The sequence below is a fragment of the Stegodyphus dumicola genome, chromosome 10 (assembly GCF_044657685.1).
Source record: "Stegodyphus dumicola isolate Sdum_Otavi_A_Nest chromosome 10, ASM4465768v1".
NCBI lineage: Eukaryota > Metazoa > Arthropoda > Arachnida > Araneae > Eresidae > Stegodyphus > Stegodyphus dumicola.
This window is the reverse complement of record NC_140777.1, coordinates 35,410,712-35,428,097: the sequence shown is the minus strand read 5'-3', so window position 1 is coordinate 35,428,097 and position 17,386 is coordinate 35,410,712. Positions and strand designations below refer to the sequence as shown.

The 17,386-nt window shown below is 34.6% G+C and overlaps 1 protein-coding gene across 1 annotated transcript in view; it reads left to right on the top strand.

Moving 5' to 3' along the window:
- LOC118191363 (neural cell adhesion molecule 2-like) overlaps positions 1-17,386 on the top strand; it is a 199,398-nt gene that overhangs the window by 52,668 nt on the left and 129,344 nt on the right. Inside the window, exon 4 of the mRNA XM_035362168.2 lies at positions 942-1,148. Coding sequence (XP_035218059.2) covers positions 942-1,148 — 207 coding nt within the window. The remainder of the gene's footprint in view (positions 1-941; positions 1,149-17,386) is intronic.

Sequence of the window (17,386 nt, the reverse complement as noted above, 5' to 3'; positions counted from 1 at the left end):
AACTTCAATTATCTAGCGAATAATATGCTGGATTTTTCTTGTCTTTGAACATAATATTTAATTTACTACACTGTCATTTTTCATAACATGGCTTTTTAACCTTTTTTAGATTATGCTAGTTAACATTCCTGTCTCACGTGCACGGCATAATAACTGATATTTTCTTTTCAAGTGTGGCATAAAAATTAATAGACTTCCATATACTACAGTGATAATGGGTTGTTACAGAGATTTGTACATTTTATCTACAGCAGTGCATTAGTTGTTTTATCGATAATGCTAATACTTATCGAGTAACAGCGACTACGTCTATTTTGGACCTCTAAAATCTTAAATAACCATATAAATTGACATAAAATGTATTCGAAATTGTTACTTTTGTATCAGACAAACAGGTGCTAATTTTGAAAGCATCAGAAATACATCTATGATGTAGAACACTAAAACTGTATTTACATTAATTATAGATGTTAGTTAATGTAAAATATTATCTGAAAATTAGAAGATAAAATATTGTTTTAATTCCTAGTTGGATTATAATGATATGAACAGTTATTGATAAATATAGCTTCTTACAATTCCTCTAAAACCATTTTATTTCTTGAATTTCATTGTATCAGAACAGAAGACGTTTCTAACTCAGTTCTGTCAGGGGGAATAAAAGAACACATATCGATCGTTGCCAAAGTAAATATTCATGCGGTGTCCATCGATCGTCTCTGAATACTTAATTTTTATTCATTTGATAAGATCAAACAACTAAATTCTATAGGAAAGAATAGAGTTTCTGAAAATTTCCTATGTAGTTTTAAAAGAATGGAAACTGTTGCAACCTGAAGGCCTTTTTGAGGATTAGTCATTTTCATAAATGTACGCAAAATGATCAAATTTGGTATGCACTTTTTTTCTTTAACAAGAGTTCTAATTTTTGTGTTTTGCAGGTAAGCCACCACCAGTACTTACATGGTGGAGAGGTCCAGCTCTTATAGATGACACTTACGAAGTAACATCTGCATCTCATACCGTTCGAAACGAGCTTCAGCTCGAGAGCTTAAGTAGACGGGATCTGATGGCGGAGTTTACTTGCCAAGCATCAAACAATAATGTATCAGCTCCCGTTAAAACATCAGTATCTCTAGATTTAAACTGTAAGTATTCAAACCTCTTTTGTTATCTAAAGTTTCTTGCATTTTGAGGTTAAACAGAAGTAATGTAGGATAAAATTGTAGATAATAATGTAATTGATAATAATGTAGGCTTCATTTGTAGGATAAAATGTAAATAATTTCTTTATAAGTACATATTTATGAATCACTTTCCCCTTTCTTTGTACCCAGACATATTTGCCTTCGAATCATAAAACAATATGCCTATTTATTTTCGAATATTTCTTACGATTAAATAAATATTTTAATCAGAAGATATAAAAATAAATCCTAAAATAATATAAAAGACATCAGATAATTGCTATTTGTCAAATAATGAGATTTTACTTGATTAACAATCAAAAACTTTAACAGGTTCATTTTCATGCTATGTGACAACATAAATAAGAAAAAAAAAGAAATATCTCTTAAATTTGAAAGTTATTATTTAAAAATGCATAATTTGTATAGTTTATATTTAAGCTAAAATTTGTATCATTTAACACAATTTAAATAATTTTCTCCTACAAAATAACAAGAGCCATTAGAAAGGAATATTTTAATGCTCAATCAAAATTTTTTCGACTGATGACGACGAAATACAAGTTTCTTGCAATATTTGAAAATAAAGAAATCGTATCAATCATTCAGTTTAAAATTTTAAGCATATAAAACTTTGCTAAAGCAAGATTTCCTTCAGGATGTTATGTATTATTCAGTCTCTAAACTGGAATCGTATCTATTACTATTCTTCTTGTTATGTGAAAAAGATGATTTATTCAAGTTTTATATCATATACAGGCTAAGTGCAAAGTATATATCTTAAAATTAGTAATGTAAAGCGTCTATTAGTATAAAAAGACAGGAATTTCCATTAAAAATATCATCCAATAAAAATACAAGACATTTAGATTGTTTGCGAGATAGCCAACGAATGTGTGATAGAAGATCTAAAATCATAGAATTCATTTAGAGTCATTGAATCATAGTATCATAGCAATACAGATTGATCTTGACAGTGCTACTAGAAACAGCATTGTTACTTTCTTGTTATTTCATATGAATCGTATTCAATGTTAATTATAAAACACTGAAACAAATGCTGAGTACTTGATGCATGTTTAAGGCATTCACTTAACACCATCTACCGAAAAGTTGCTGTTCAAGAAGAATCCTCCATTTATTTCTTCCTAGTAGAAAATAAAATGCTTTTTGACCATTTTCACTGCTGTTGTCGTCACATGTACTTGAGATGCAATATTAAGCAAGTTAAGTAATTTTAATCTAGAATTTTGTTTCATTTTACAATAAAGAAATCTCTGTAACTAGAAGGAAATTCCTTTCTTCTCGTGGTCATGGTTACAATTATCTACGTGAAAGACTCGTAATTTATTTTATATACCTAATACATTGGAACTGAAGTTATCAAACAACCGGATATATTTTATTGGAATTTTTCTTTGTAATTCACATTATTTATTCTGAGTGCTGCAGTGCACTCTGAGAATGCAATTTCAGTAAGAGGCCGGATATGATAAGGGCATTTTATTTAATGAAATTATCTTTCATCGTAACCAATAAAAGTATTCTGGCGCAACGGTCAACAGTATAAACAAACTGGTAGAAAATGTATTCAATAGTTTAGAGACATAATGCGCACTAAAATTCTCCTTCTCTTAACCGATTCAGTGGCGGATGCTTTAGTATTTGAGGAAAAGCAAACCCAATCTAAGCCGGCCGTTCGGAGAAGCGTAATTGATGGCATTATAATCTCCTCTTGGTGCTCATATTTGTTTCCTCTTTCCGTTATAAATAGCCATGCTGATGGCATTAACCTCTACGAGAAGAATAAACTCATAGTTGTGCGGTACCATTACAGCGCGAAAATGTGTAATAATGCTGGGACGCAGCTCACTAAAGAGCGTTATTGCAGTTTTTTGTTGTTTCCCCCCTGTGTTAAATAGGGCGTCCCGTTGTTGCAAAGAGTGGAGAAAGATCATTTTTGCTAGGTACCCAAACGCGTATTATTTCTGCAACTTCCTATAATGTCCTGAATAAGTTAAAATAAATCTTTGTTTTCTATTCATTACAAGAAGCCGAAATGATCAAATAGATTTGACTAGTACTAGATTCTAATACTTTCTTGGTATCTCACCATATTTAAAAAAATTAAATATACTTAAATTGTGGATCAACATTTAAGGAAAATATTGATCACAATTTATATTTAAGTATATTTAATACAGTGGAGATCAATATTTAAGGAAAGTTCCATTACATAGGGATTTATATATGATTTCGATATAATTTAATGCTTGCTTGCAAATTTAAAAGAACTTTCCAAAGTATTAACACAGTGTTAATATTTTTTTTAAAAAAGTATTTTTGAACAAGGTTTTTGTACTATGATGTATACATATATTGCACTATGTAACCGATGAAATGTAACCAATGTATAGTAAATTTATTTCATTAAATATATAGGTCATATTCGTACACAAAAAGCTCTAACTGTCGTTTTTGAACAATATTTTTTCAGTATTGTACAACATTAAAAAGAATTAGGTAAAATTATATTCCGAATAACGATTATTGGAGGTGTTAAAGAGACATGAATCAGCTTTATAGTCATAAATTTGCAGAACTAGTTTTGAAAGTTTAAAGAGATAATCTTCTTCGTTAAATTCTTATCCACTTACCTTATCTTATCACTGGCTTCTCTTTCCTTTGCAATTCTGCAGCTGATGAAGAAGGTTCTGTATTTAAACCTTAGAAGGTAGTCTTGCAAGTTAATGAATATCACTCTGATTCTTGTTGCTTTAACTCCTCTAAAATAAAACAGTGATGTCTAGACATTATTTCTCACTAAAATGTAACACTGAATATTTTTAATTTGAAATTTGGAACATTAGAATACGAGTGCAAGAGTATTAGTTAGGTGGGGATATCTAGTTAAAATTTAAATTCTATATAAAAACAAATAATTTGGGAAGGTTGCGCTGTCTCCTAAAAGTCGGTTTATCAAATCTTTGAATGTAATCATAGCTAAGATTTGCCTGAGTCTCTTTAATGATGGAATGTATTTAACTAGTAAAATTACGAAGAGTACCTGAATTTAAGTTGAAGAATGAAACAAAGGTTGCTGCATGATTTTATCTAAAGTACTTAAATAGTTTTAAGAGACGATTAAAAAAAATCATGAACTATTATAAAATCCATTCACTTAGCCTCACTTTGCTTGAGACAGACTGTAGCGAATAGTTTATCCAACAGATGGCAGTATCTGCCAAGCTCCTTTGGTAATTGTCATTGCGCATGCGCAAGCGGAGTGTAAAAAGAAGTATGTTATTAGGAGAATGAGCTTTCGTTAATAATGTTGCTGCGCGTTTTCGCTGTGTAAATAAAAGTATATTTTTATATCATAGATGTTCTTTACTCTCTAATGCGAAGCACTAGGTTAGTGCACGAATCTCTTCTGATTCAGAAACCATTTTCAAACCGTGGATCACCACAATAAAAAGTGGCGTCCGTCTAACAGGACGCATTAGTTGGGTAAAGGACACTTTTGATGGTTTAACAGCAGAAATGGAAGCCTTGAAAGTAAGAAGAATACCACTGCGTGCAGCCTTCACGAAAGCATATAATAGCCTACATGGACATTTGAAGGAGTCAGAATTGAACAGTGATGTTCTATTATCGTCCCTGGAAATCCTGGAAGATAAAGGAATTCGACTACAACAGTTGGATGAAGAAATATTGGATCTCCTATCAAAATCGAAAGAAGTCTCGCAAGAAGAATATACTAAAGAATTTGAGTCATGTGAGACTTACAAGGAGAAATTAATAGCAGCCAGGATGAAAGTGAAGCAAATCACTGTGAAACTAGAGAAAAATTTGCTGACTCATGCATCGGTAAATGAAACCAGAACTGTTGATTCAAGAACAACGGCAACGAATTTGAAGCTTCCGAAAATAAATTTGATTGAATTTACAGGTGATCCACGACAATGGTTGAATTTCTGGAATACCTTTAGTAAGATACACGAAGATCCAGTGCTAGATGATCATTTGAAATTCGTATATCTGATCCAGGCTACTGCTGCCAAATCGAAAGCACGGGAAATAGTACAGAGTTTCCCGACAACTAAAGAAAATTATCCGAAAGTCATCGAACATTTAAAGAACCGTTTTGGACGTGAAGATATTCTTATACAAGTGTACGTTCGGGATTTATTGAATCTTGTGTTGATAAATAATAATGCAACCAAAAAGGACTTTACGCTATCATCGTTGTACGACAGTTTAGAAACAAAACTGCGTGCTCTGGAATCTCTCGGTGTGACTGAAGATAAATACGCTAGTGTTATTTTTCCGTTAGTTGAATCTTGCCTGCCCCCTGACATCTTACGCGTGTGGGAGAGGGAACGGGAGAGCTCGTCACAACAAGGTAAGAGCGATCTTGAATCTATTCTTCTGTTTTTGAAAAATGAAGTGATATCTGAAGAGAGAATTAAATTAGCGCGTTTTTCTTTTGATAAAAGTAGAAAATCTAAAAGTTACATTAATGATGAGTCTAATATTCCTACTTGTAATGATTTGTATACAGGAGACAAATCTAAAGAAAATGCTCCTATTAAGAAAGTTGAGGAATCGTGTTTATTTTGTGATAAGCCACATTTAACAGAAAAATGTTTTAAAGCTAGTACGCTTACATATCAGGATAAAAAAGATTTAATATTTAAGAAGGGTTTATGTCTATTATGCTTGAAGAAAAACCATATTTCTCGTAACTGTAAGTCCAAGGTTAAGTGTTTAATTTGCCAGAAAAGGCATTTGGCAGTAATGTGTCAACAAGTTCCTTCTCAATTGAAAGAGACTAAACAAGTAGAGCCTGTGGCAAAAAACGAGGTCAATGTTTTGGCTAGCAGATCCGCGAGCTCCGATGTGTTACTACAAACATTAATCGTAAGGGTAAAAAATGGCAACAGGGAAAGGATAGTCAGAGGGATTATAGATACGGGTTGCGAGAGAAGTTATTTAACGAAAGATATTACAGATTCTTTGAAATGTAACAGTGTTGGTGAAGTGAAATTAGTTCATAAATTATTCGGAGGTGTAGAAACAAAAGAAAAATTGCATTCTAAATATATAGTTAATTTGAGTAGCCTTGATAATAAATATGTATGTAGTGTGCATTGTTTAAGTGAATCTGTTATCTGTTCTGATGTTAAGAAAATACCTAAAGGTCCTTGGTTGAAAGAACTTCGTAAATTAAATATTCAAGTGTCAGATGTAGAGGGTAATGCTCTCGAAAACGAAAGTGACATTAAATTGTTGATAGGTTCTGATATTGCTGGAAAATTATTCACCGGAAATATTAAATGTTTACAAAGTGGTCCGGTCGCGATGGAAACAAGTTTGGGATGGATTTTAATGGGTAAAATTCCAGCGAAGGAATCTTCGGGTATAAATGATTCTCTTGCATGTGTTTCTTTATTGCTAAACGAAAGATCAGCAGAAAACTTGTGGAAGTTAGACGTTATTGGTATAAATGACCCAGTTGAGTCTAAAACGAAAGCTGAAATTCATGAGGAGACCATGCAATATTTTGAGGAAAATTTGAATTTGGATTCAGACGGGAGATATGAAACTGCATTACCTTGGGTACTGGACCCCTCTCGCTTGTCTAATAATAAAACGTTGGCAGAAAAACGCCTGACTAATACGCGAAGGAAATTATTAGATTCGAATCAAATTAAAGTTTATCAGGAAGTATTTAAAACTTGGTTGAAGGAACGAATTATTGAAGAGGTAAATGAAGGCGAAGTAGATAGAGAGCACTATTTGCCTCATAGGCCGGTTTTTAAAGAATCTAGTGAAACTACGCGAGTAAGGCCAGTTTTTGATGCTTCGGCACACGCCAAAGGAGAACTTTCCTTAAATGATTGTCTTGAGAAAGGTCCCAACCTAATAGAAATAATTCCAACATTGTTGAATCGTTTTCGGAAATATCCTCTTGCAGTAATTTCAGACATTGAGAAAGCTTTCTTGCAGATTGGTATAAGAGAGAAGGATAGAGATTATTTGCGTTTCTTTTGGAAAGGTGCAGAAGAAGAGAATACTAAAATTTACAGACATTGTCGCGTGGTTTTTGGGCTTAACTGTAGTCCATTTTTGTTAGCCGCTACGTTGAACTATCATTTAAATCGTGCCCCTGATCAGTTTGCAGTTACAGCCAACATTTTGAAGGAGTCCTTCTATGTTGATAATTGCCTGACTAGTTTTAAGAATGTTGAAGAATTGAATAGATTTGTACTAGAATCGAGAATGTTATTGTCACTGGGAAAGTTTAATCTTAGAGGATGGCAGTCGAATTGTGAAACCGAAATAATTCCCAACTCTAAATTAGATACATTCGTTTGCGTTCTAGGGTTAAATTGGGATTTGAAGGATGATACTCTTTCTTGTAAAATTGAGTCACTAAAGAAAGAGGAGATTGTCGCGAGTAAACGAACACTCCTTTCTTGCGCGCATAAGTTATTTGACCCAGTAGGCTTCCTTTCTCCCGTTACCCTGTTCCCAAAGGTGATATTGCAAGAGTGTTGGAAATTACGATTAAATTGGGATCAAAAATTGCCAGAACATTTAGAAAAGAAGTCCATACAATGGGTAAAGGAAATGAAACTGCTGTCTGATGTCAAAATTCCTAGATGGCTTAATATTGACAGATCGGTTAACGAAGATGTAAGTCTTCATGTTTTCAGCGATGCCAGCAAGCATGCCTATGCTACCTGCATTTTCTTAAGAGTGAAGACCGAAAATAAGGTTTATTTAAATTTTGTGCAAGCACGCACTAGAGTTAAGCCTTTAAAGAGTATATCCATTCCTCGTTTGGAATTATTATCCTGCTTAATCGGAGCACGCTTGGGACGTATGGTCTTTTCAGATTTGAACATGCCAAATTTAAGAACATTCTTCTGGACTGACTCAACAACCGCTTTGTGCTGGATCCAGCGAGACGTACGGTGGGGAACTTTCGTTTGGAATCGTGTCCAAGAAATCAGAACACTTACAAAAATAGAAGATTGGCATTACATCCCTTCGGAGCTGAATGCCGCCGATCTCCTTTCTAGAGGCTGTTCAGTTAAACAGTTTTTGCTGTCGAAATGGTGGGAGGGCCCATCATGGCTGTTAGAACCAGAATCGTCATGGTCAAGAGGCACCGATTTGCCGGACGAAGAGATCATAAATTCAGAAAGGCGTAAATCAGTATTGACAACTCTTAACAAAGATTCTAAACCTGACAATTGGTATTACAGGTACTTTTCATCCATAAAGAAAATTGTACGCATGTTAGGTTGGATTCTTAGGTTTTACTTTAAATTACGAAGAATTACAAACGAAACCTCCAAAATTTTGTCAGTTTCGGAAATTGAAAGAGCTGAGATAACTCTTATGTTATTGGTTCAAAGAGAATCATTTAAGAGTGTGAACGATGATAAAATTAAAGACCTCAGACCTATAGTTGATCGTGATGGTTTGATCAGAGCTAAAACCAATATTTCTTATCGCGACGATACTGATGACTTTAAGTTTCCTGTCATTTTGCTATCTGATCATGCAGTAGTAAACTTACAAATAATGAATGCACATAATGAGCTGCTGCATGCTGGTACTTCTATGGTGATGTCTCATTTGCGGGAAAAGTATTGGATCCTCAAAACTCGTAAGACAGTACGAAACTGCATTAGAAAATGTGTTAAATGTCAAAGATTTAAATCCAAAAGTTGTGATGTAACTCCAGGAATTTTGCCGAAAGATAGAGTACGTGATGCAAATGTTTTTGAGATAGTGGGTGTCGATCTGGCAGGACCCCTCTACCTTAAAGATGGTCGAAAAGCTTATATTGTTCTTTACACATGTGCGGTTTATAGGGCCATTCATCTGGAGTCAGTAACATCCTTGACAACTGAAGCTTTTTTCCAGTCATTGAGACGTTTCATTTCTCGTCGCGGAAGACCATCTATAATATACTCAGACAATGGCAGTAATTTTAAAGGAGCGCAGAGCCTTCTGCATACAATTGATTGGGAGAGTCTGCGATCAAAGACCGCTGAGCAAAGAATTCAGTGGAAATTTATTCCTCCTTCCGCACCTTGGTGGGGCGGTTGGTGGGAACGTTTAGTTCAAATGGTGAAACAGATTCTGAGAAAAGTTCTAGGTCGTGCTGCCCTGGATTACGAGGAGTTGGTTACAGTACTATGCGACTGTGAGAGAGTAATCAATACTAGGCCACTTACCTACGTGTCGGAAGACGTTGAAGATTCATCCCCATTAACTCCAGAAATGTTCTTGCGGGAGATTTCCAAATCAGGAGTACCTGATATCGATACAGTGGATAAGGAAAAACTGAGTAAACGAGCTAAGTATCTACAAAAGGTGAGAGAACAACTTAGAGCAAGATTCCGTGTGGAATATCTAGGACAGTTACGTCAGCAGTCCATTAAAAACTCTATAGCTAAACCTCTCCAGGTGGGTGAAATTGTTCTACTTGAAGATAACAACAAAAAACGGGCTTTTTGGAACCTGGCGCGTGTCATAAAGCTGCTACCTGGTCGTGATGGACAAGTAAGACTTGCTGTCATAAAAACAGAGACTTCTGAGTTTCTGAGACCAGGGCAAAGACTGTACAGACTTGAGCTGGATAACCCAGTCCAAAAGGATATGACTGAAAATATTCCTATGACTACCAGCAGTGGTAGAACTGTGAAACCAGTGATACGTCTGTGAAATGTTTTGTACTTGTTTGAATACTTTGTAATAATTTGATTTATTTTTATTTTTCTAGGTTTAGTATTATCTGTTAATATGTCTAGAAAATTATGGAATGCTGCATCTCCAGGTAAATTTGTATTTCAATTTAATTAGAACATCTTGGTAGGCATAATTTTATACTTCAATATTGTATACTGTACTGTTATGCATATATTATACTTAACAGATGTGTGAATTTACCTCCCAGTAAATTCAGGTGGGAGGAATATGTAGCGAATAGTTTATCCAACAGATGGCAGTATCTGCCAAGCTCCTTTGGTAATTGTCATTGCGCATGCGCAAGCGGAGTGTAAAAAGAAGTATGTTATTAGGAGAATGAGCTTTCGTTAATAATGTTGCTGCGCGTTTTCGCTGTGTAAATAATAGTATATTTTTATATCATAGATGTTCTTTACTCTCTAATGCGAAGCACTAGGTTAGTGCACGAATCTCTTCTGATTCAGAAACCATTTTCAAACCGTGGATCACCACACAGACTAGACCCGGGTTACTGAACCTTGTGCCCACGGGCACAGAGGGCCTGAAGCGACCTTGCATAGCGCCCGCCAAGCTTCGGTAATTTTGTTTTGCAAAAGGCTTTCTTGGGATTGCACATAGAGGGTGTTCAGCGGGGAGGCGTCAGGAACTTGATTGGCCTTGACTTGGGTTTCGGAAACATCAAGGGTGATGGCGTGTCTTAACTTGATCCTTTTTATCGCCTCTGTCCGGCTTAAAATGACAATGCGAACATGCGTCTCGGGCCTGGGAGACTCGGTTACACAATTTCTGAAAAAAGAGGGAGAGATAAATTCCGGAAATGCCTGTGAAAGACACGTGCATCACCTTGAACGTAGCTACTGAGGAGGTTGAAAAATTTTATCGAAAGGCGTCATTTCTGTATTATGTTTTTGTAACGAACGGGACTGACTGGTGCGACGCCCGTCCTCGTGGTTTAAGAGGACGATGAAGTTTTAAGATTTGGGAGCACGATATTACAAGTCTCACCACACCAAAAAGGGCTGACAAAGAGGTGGCAAAAGTGGAGGGAAATGCAAGTAAGAGTCGACTGTATGACACAGTTATATTAAGTATTTAACCCATTAGCCGCTGGTGTTGGGTTGACGCAACGGTCAAAATAAATGCGTATATAAATATAACTACCTAAGATATTTTGTACCAGCAGATGATTTTTTGTAGGTAATATTATGAAGATTATTTCTGTAAAAAAATATCTGCCTTCAACAATCAATTTGTTTATAATAATTAATCTCATACTTTAACCAAAATTTAAGCAAAACTTTCAACCGGATATTTTTGCCGAAAATATTTAACGAAAGAATCGCCGTCTTTATGAGTGATCTATTTTTAGTCAAGGTCACCGTTTATGAGAACATTACATCAATCAGATGTTTATATTTGTGTTGGGAAGAAAGGGAAAACAGGTGTTGCGCTGACGCGACGTCAGCAGGAAACGGGTAAGCATTTTTTTTTACTCTTTCCTTTCGATGTTCTGGTTCATATTCTGGCTGCTTTAAAAATGCCTATAACGAGGTATCTTACATTAGAAGAAGCCCTTCAAAGATTATTTTGATGAAGAAACAGATGATGATAATGTTAATAATGACCAGAATGAAACTGATATTGTTGTTGTTCCCCCAAAAATTTCAGAAGCTACTGATGAAGAAGAAGGGAATGACAATTCTTTAAATAATGAAAATGATATTTTACCAAATGATATTGCTGAGACGTTGAAATTCATGTAAGAAGTAAGTTTCAGCCTTCTAAAAGCAGTGGTAGTCATAAGAAAAAGTTTAAAAAGCAGAAAACTGAAAACCTGAAATGGATAAGAAAGAAACCTTCAGTTATGTCTCAGGAAAAGATAAAGAAAGAGATAGAAGAGAAACTATAAAACAGAAAATACAAGGTTAAACTACTGAAGAGATGTTCGATTTTTTTTAATAGACATTTACTCTCTTCTCGTTGAACAAACAAATTTATACGCTCAGCAAAAAAAATCTCCCAGAATTTATTGCATCTGAAGCCTATATGGGAAAATTTATTGGAATATTATATATACGGGATATTATTCTTTACCACAAGGGAAAAATGTATTGGTCACTTGATAAGGACATTTCTGCTCCTATTGTACGAGAATCGATTTCACGTTTAGTACAGGAGTTCGAAGCAGAATTTGCATTTAGCTGACAAAAGGCAAATTGACAATACTGATAAATTATATAAGGTGAGACCCTATCTGAACTTACTAAATATCACTACTTTCTGCTATTGGAAATAAAAAGTGTCTTTTAGATTTCAGACGCGAGATTGCATTATTCCTTTTGCAAACTCCTATTGAGAGTGTAGAATTAGCCAGAAATAGATCAGCAACAGGAAGACCTAGTAAATTTCGCGTTCAAAAACCATTGCATGGAGATGGTAGACATCTCATCGTAAAGTCCGTTGATAACAAAAGACTTTGTTGTAAAGACTACCATAGCCAGAATGTTTATAGATGCAAAGTATGTAATGTAGCTTTACATCATGACTGTAATCAAGCTTTTCATGCTTGAATCTTTCAACTGAAATAATCTGTATTTGTAAAAGAAATACAATGTATATTTTAATATTAAATTAATTACAAGTAAAGTGATCTGTAGATTTATAAAATGTTATACAGCTAAAAAGTAATCCTGCGCTCCACTCAAAAGAAACTTCACACGAGTACAATCCTACTCACTCAACATCCGTAGTCTTATTCCGCTGACGTTGCGCGAAAGCAACACTCGCTTTTTCCACAGGGAAGATCATTTTTTTTTTAAATTTTCAATAAAAATTTAAGCTATAAATGCTTAATTTAATATTTGTTATTATTTTCATGAGAAAAGAATCATTCCTTGTAGTTTTGGCGGTTAATGGGTTAACAAGATGCAAAAGGCAACTTTTGACCCGCGTTCTTCACCAGTCTTCTTTGAAAAGCTTTTGGCAATGACAGTGATAGTGGTGCACCCAGTCTTGTTCGGCATCCTCATTCTGCGTCGAGGCTTAGCGATTTTTTACCGCTGCAGCACGACGATTGAGCCCAGTAAAAGGCAGAAGATATTATTACAATTTCAGCTTAGAAGGAACTTATTGCTTTGTTGATGTGAAAGGGAAGTGTTTGCTGTTTGGTGCTTCTGTAGCATTGGCCAAGAAACATCATGTGGAGCGTCACTTTCAGACGAATCATGGGACATTTGCAACGAACTACCTGGAGGATTCGGAAATTAGGAAAAAGAAAGTTAGTGAGCTGAAGCTGAATCTTTCAGCGCAGCAATCAATATTAATTAGGCCGGTTTCAAAGTTCAAAAATGCAACAACGGCTTTGTTTAAAATAGCTCACTTGCTGGAGAAGAAGAAAAAAACATTTCAAGACGGTGAGTTGCTGAAGGAAGCGGCTCTTGCAAGTGCCGAAAGCCTCTTTGACGGATTCTCTAACAAGCGTGAAATCATCAATGCGATTCAGGCCCTTCAATTATCAGACAGCACTGTTTTAAGGAGGATAGAAGCAACTGCTGATGACATGCAGTCTCAACTGAAGAGGGACTTGGAAACACGTGAATGGTTTTCTCTCCCATTTGATTAGTCCACGGATATTTCTGACACATCGCAGTTAGCTGTTATGATAAGAATGGTGTTTAACGACTTTTCTGTTAAAAAAGAATTATTAAAAATTTTCTCTTTGAAGATGAGAACGCGAGGGGAGGGCATTTACAACATTTTTAAAACATCTGCGGCAGAAATTGGCTTGCCGCTTAAAAAGGTATCGGCAGCTACAACGGAGAACTGGATAAGAAAAACCAACGCCTTTGTCGCTTTCTGCAAGAAAGATGAGTGTTTTTCAAACTCCATGTCTTATCACTGCATAATTCATTAAGAAGCGTTGTGCGCAAAGACACTTCCATTCGAACACGTCATGAATGTTTTCATGTCAATTATCAATTCTATTCGTGCGGATTCTTTGCAATACCGGCTTTTTAAAGCACACCTGGAAGACTCCAAAAATAAAAGAGTCGACCTCATCTTGCATGCAGAAGTCTGATGGCTCAGCAGAGTTAAAGTTCTATCAAGGTTTTTATCTCTAATCGAGCAGATAAAAGAGTTCATGCAATCTAACCCCGACAAATTCAGTTAACACAGTGAAAAACTGACTCTTTTGACAACATGGTCTGGCTTTCTTGGCTGATACCACCTAGAAACTCAACATTTTAAATCTGGATCTTCAGGGACCTGGCTCAAATGATGGGATCTGTGAAAGCTTTCAAAGCCAAATTGACATTATGGATGTCTCAAATGAGATCAAAATCCCTGGTTCATTTTTTAAACTTGAAACAAATTGGCAAATGACGACAATTTTGCGTCCTTGCAATTTTCCGGACATCTTGAGACGCTTCTAGACCAATTTGAAAAGCGATTTCAAGATTTCAGTTGCCTAGAGCCAGTGGTGAGCTTTTTTGTCAACCCATTTACCATTCACCACGAAGCAACTGAAACCGCTACAGTAATTGCAAGAATTAATGCCGCAGAAATGGGAAACCTCGAGCTGGAAATAGTCGAACTGAAGAATGATATTATCCTGCAAGCATATGTCACAGATGTAGACTTCTGGAAACTTGTGGTTTCCTTTATTAAGAAATCAAATCTTGTTTTGGGTCTACCTACCTCTGTGAGTATCTATTTTCAACTATGGCCATTATCATGTCGAAAGAATAGGAGCAGGTTCACTGATTCGCATCTTGAGAATTGCTTGCGTGCGGTAACCTCAGCGTATGCAATTAACGTACATATATTGGTGGACGAAATTCAGTGTCAAAAATCATATTAAGTGTAGCTGCATGAATTGCACTGCAACATATTCTATGCATAATTTTTCCTAGACTGAATTAGTCGTCCTACTTGTCCTGTAGGTTTCATTAATGAGAATTAAGCAATTTGAATATTAAAATGATGCTTTCAGAAGTGATAATTCCGTGTCATATGTTACTTCAAAATACTTTGAAAATGTCTTTTGCTATGGTTTGAGTGCTTGCAACTCGAGATACCACTCATCAGCCAATACATTTTTTGTTTAGGTAATTTGCTCGAGATCCAAGATTCCACAGTACTTGAAAAATGGTATTAAATACAAGCCTAAAGCAATTCCACTGTAATGCAGCAGAGGGAGAATTAGTTTTAATGTTTTTCTTATTTTATTTCGAAGAATAATACGAAATTAAATGAATAAATTTTTGTTTAGTAAAACAAATACAGTTCTTTCCAAACAATGTTAAAGAATAAAATTCCTTTTCGCTTCCCAAAAATTATCTACGAATGATGTGAGAATTAAGACTCTAAACGGGATTTTGAACCAAAAGGTGCAAATTGACCAACAGGTGCAAATTAGGAATACTTTACAAATTCCTTATTATGAAAAATGTAAAAATTTAATATAAATATAAAGGAACAAATTTTAGTAAATATAATCAAGCTAATTTAGTTCAAATTAACACTTTCCACAAAGGGCTCAAACTATGGTATAATAAAATTGAAAGAATAGCAAAAAAACTCTCTGAGAAAGAAAAATATAGATATTACGAAATATTATGATTTATTTAAAGGGTGGCAGCGTCGAGGCATACTCTTAATCCAATAAATCTATTGGTAACAACTTTTAATCCAATAAATACTATTATTCGAAACATGCCAGAAATCGTTTGTAAAGGGGTTTAAATCACGTTTTAGTGTTCAATAAATTTTCTTCTAACATGGTCTTCTAGATTACTTTCCAAATTCTAGTAATATAATTTTATTCGCCATTCTTTGAATATTTTCAGTTTAAAGGAAACCATTCTGAAATGCTATCTTATGTTGATAAAGGCTATTGTTTCTAGGAAGACCGGATTTTTTTTCCCCACGCTAAAAGCGTGTAAGGTCTCTAGTTGTATTTATATCAGATTTTAATACTAACACGTATTAAAATATACTTGGATACATTGCGTTTCATGAGGTATGTAATAAATCTATGAAAATATTTTAAGTAAAAATAAATTAACGTTGGTGTGGTTACTTATCGACTAAGCCAAGTACGCGAAAACATATTTATGAAATTACGAATACTAAATGTGAGCAATATAAAATGTTTAAATTACTTATAAATTGAAACTAAGTGATACTAGGTGCACAATGTGGGTTACTAAATATTCACTACACTGGTATTTTCTAATTATTTCACTCGTTAAAGCTGCCACACCAGAAGTATTTTGCGATGTGAAATTTACTTCAGTTGTGTTTTTTACTCATTTATTTATTGCAACACATTACCATATTTAATTTGGGAATTTGTGTACGGAAATCGAAGAATGTTTTTGTTACTATTTTTCATCCCTTTCTGAATCGTTATCAGATATTAAATTTCTTCCGAACTAAATCTTCATTTTCTTCAAAAACTTCTCATTCCGATTTATTTTCCTCTTCAGCTAAATGTGCTAATATTCTTCATTTGCGAGACCTCTACGATGAGCGATGCTTGTTGAAAAAGACTAAAATAATAGTCAAATCAAATCGAACACATTATTCCGTGATATCTCTAAAATTAACGATGTATCTGGCTCAATAAATTAATGCCTAAAAGACGCATCACGTGAAGAAAGGTCTAACCGTAAGTCATTGAATAAGAAATACTGATTGGAAAGAAGGAAATATTTTTTCTCCTGCTTTTTAGAATCAAAATAAAAATAAAAAAGAAGAGCGAATATCGTCATTTTGATAGTTCCAAGTTTACTTTTAAGGGCTACATATTTATTTGTCTGACACTTGAAGTTTTATGATTATTCCTATCTTAATGTGGTTTATATGCATGCGTTTAAAATTTATTAAATCATAAAGAAAGGAAAAAAAAGTTGTTTAAATATTCAGCATAGAGCCATGATTTTGACATCATTATGAAAAATAAGCAGAAATATGCAAAACAAACAGTTTTAAAATGTAATTTTTAATACTTCTGTATCCCTTCTTGCCTCTTTCCTGCAACTGAACGTTTTTTGAAAGTGATGATTTTTTGAAACATTGTCTGTTTTGTCGAGAATCAGTAGAAGAAATCACATACTGAGCGTAGAGAAAAACTAATATTTTCATATTAAGACTTAACATCCCAGTTTTTTGTCTCACTGAGACTGGTTTTCTAGCTTATGATGTTTATTTTAGTTCTAAAAACCAGGAGAAAACAATTTCCCTCCTTTCCCACCTATGTCAGTTTTTCTCATTCGGTAACCTAAGGCTGGTGTTTTCTTCACGTGTTGCGCATTTCAGGCATTAATTTATTAATCAAATGAACATATTAGTTTTCCCTCCTTCCATATATGACTTCCTCTTTGTCGATCACGTGACAAAACGCAGATTGTTTTTTAAATATT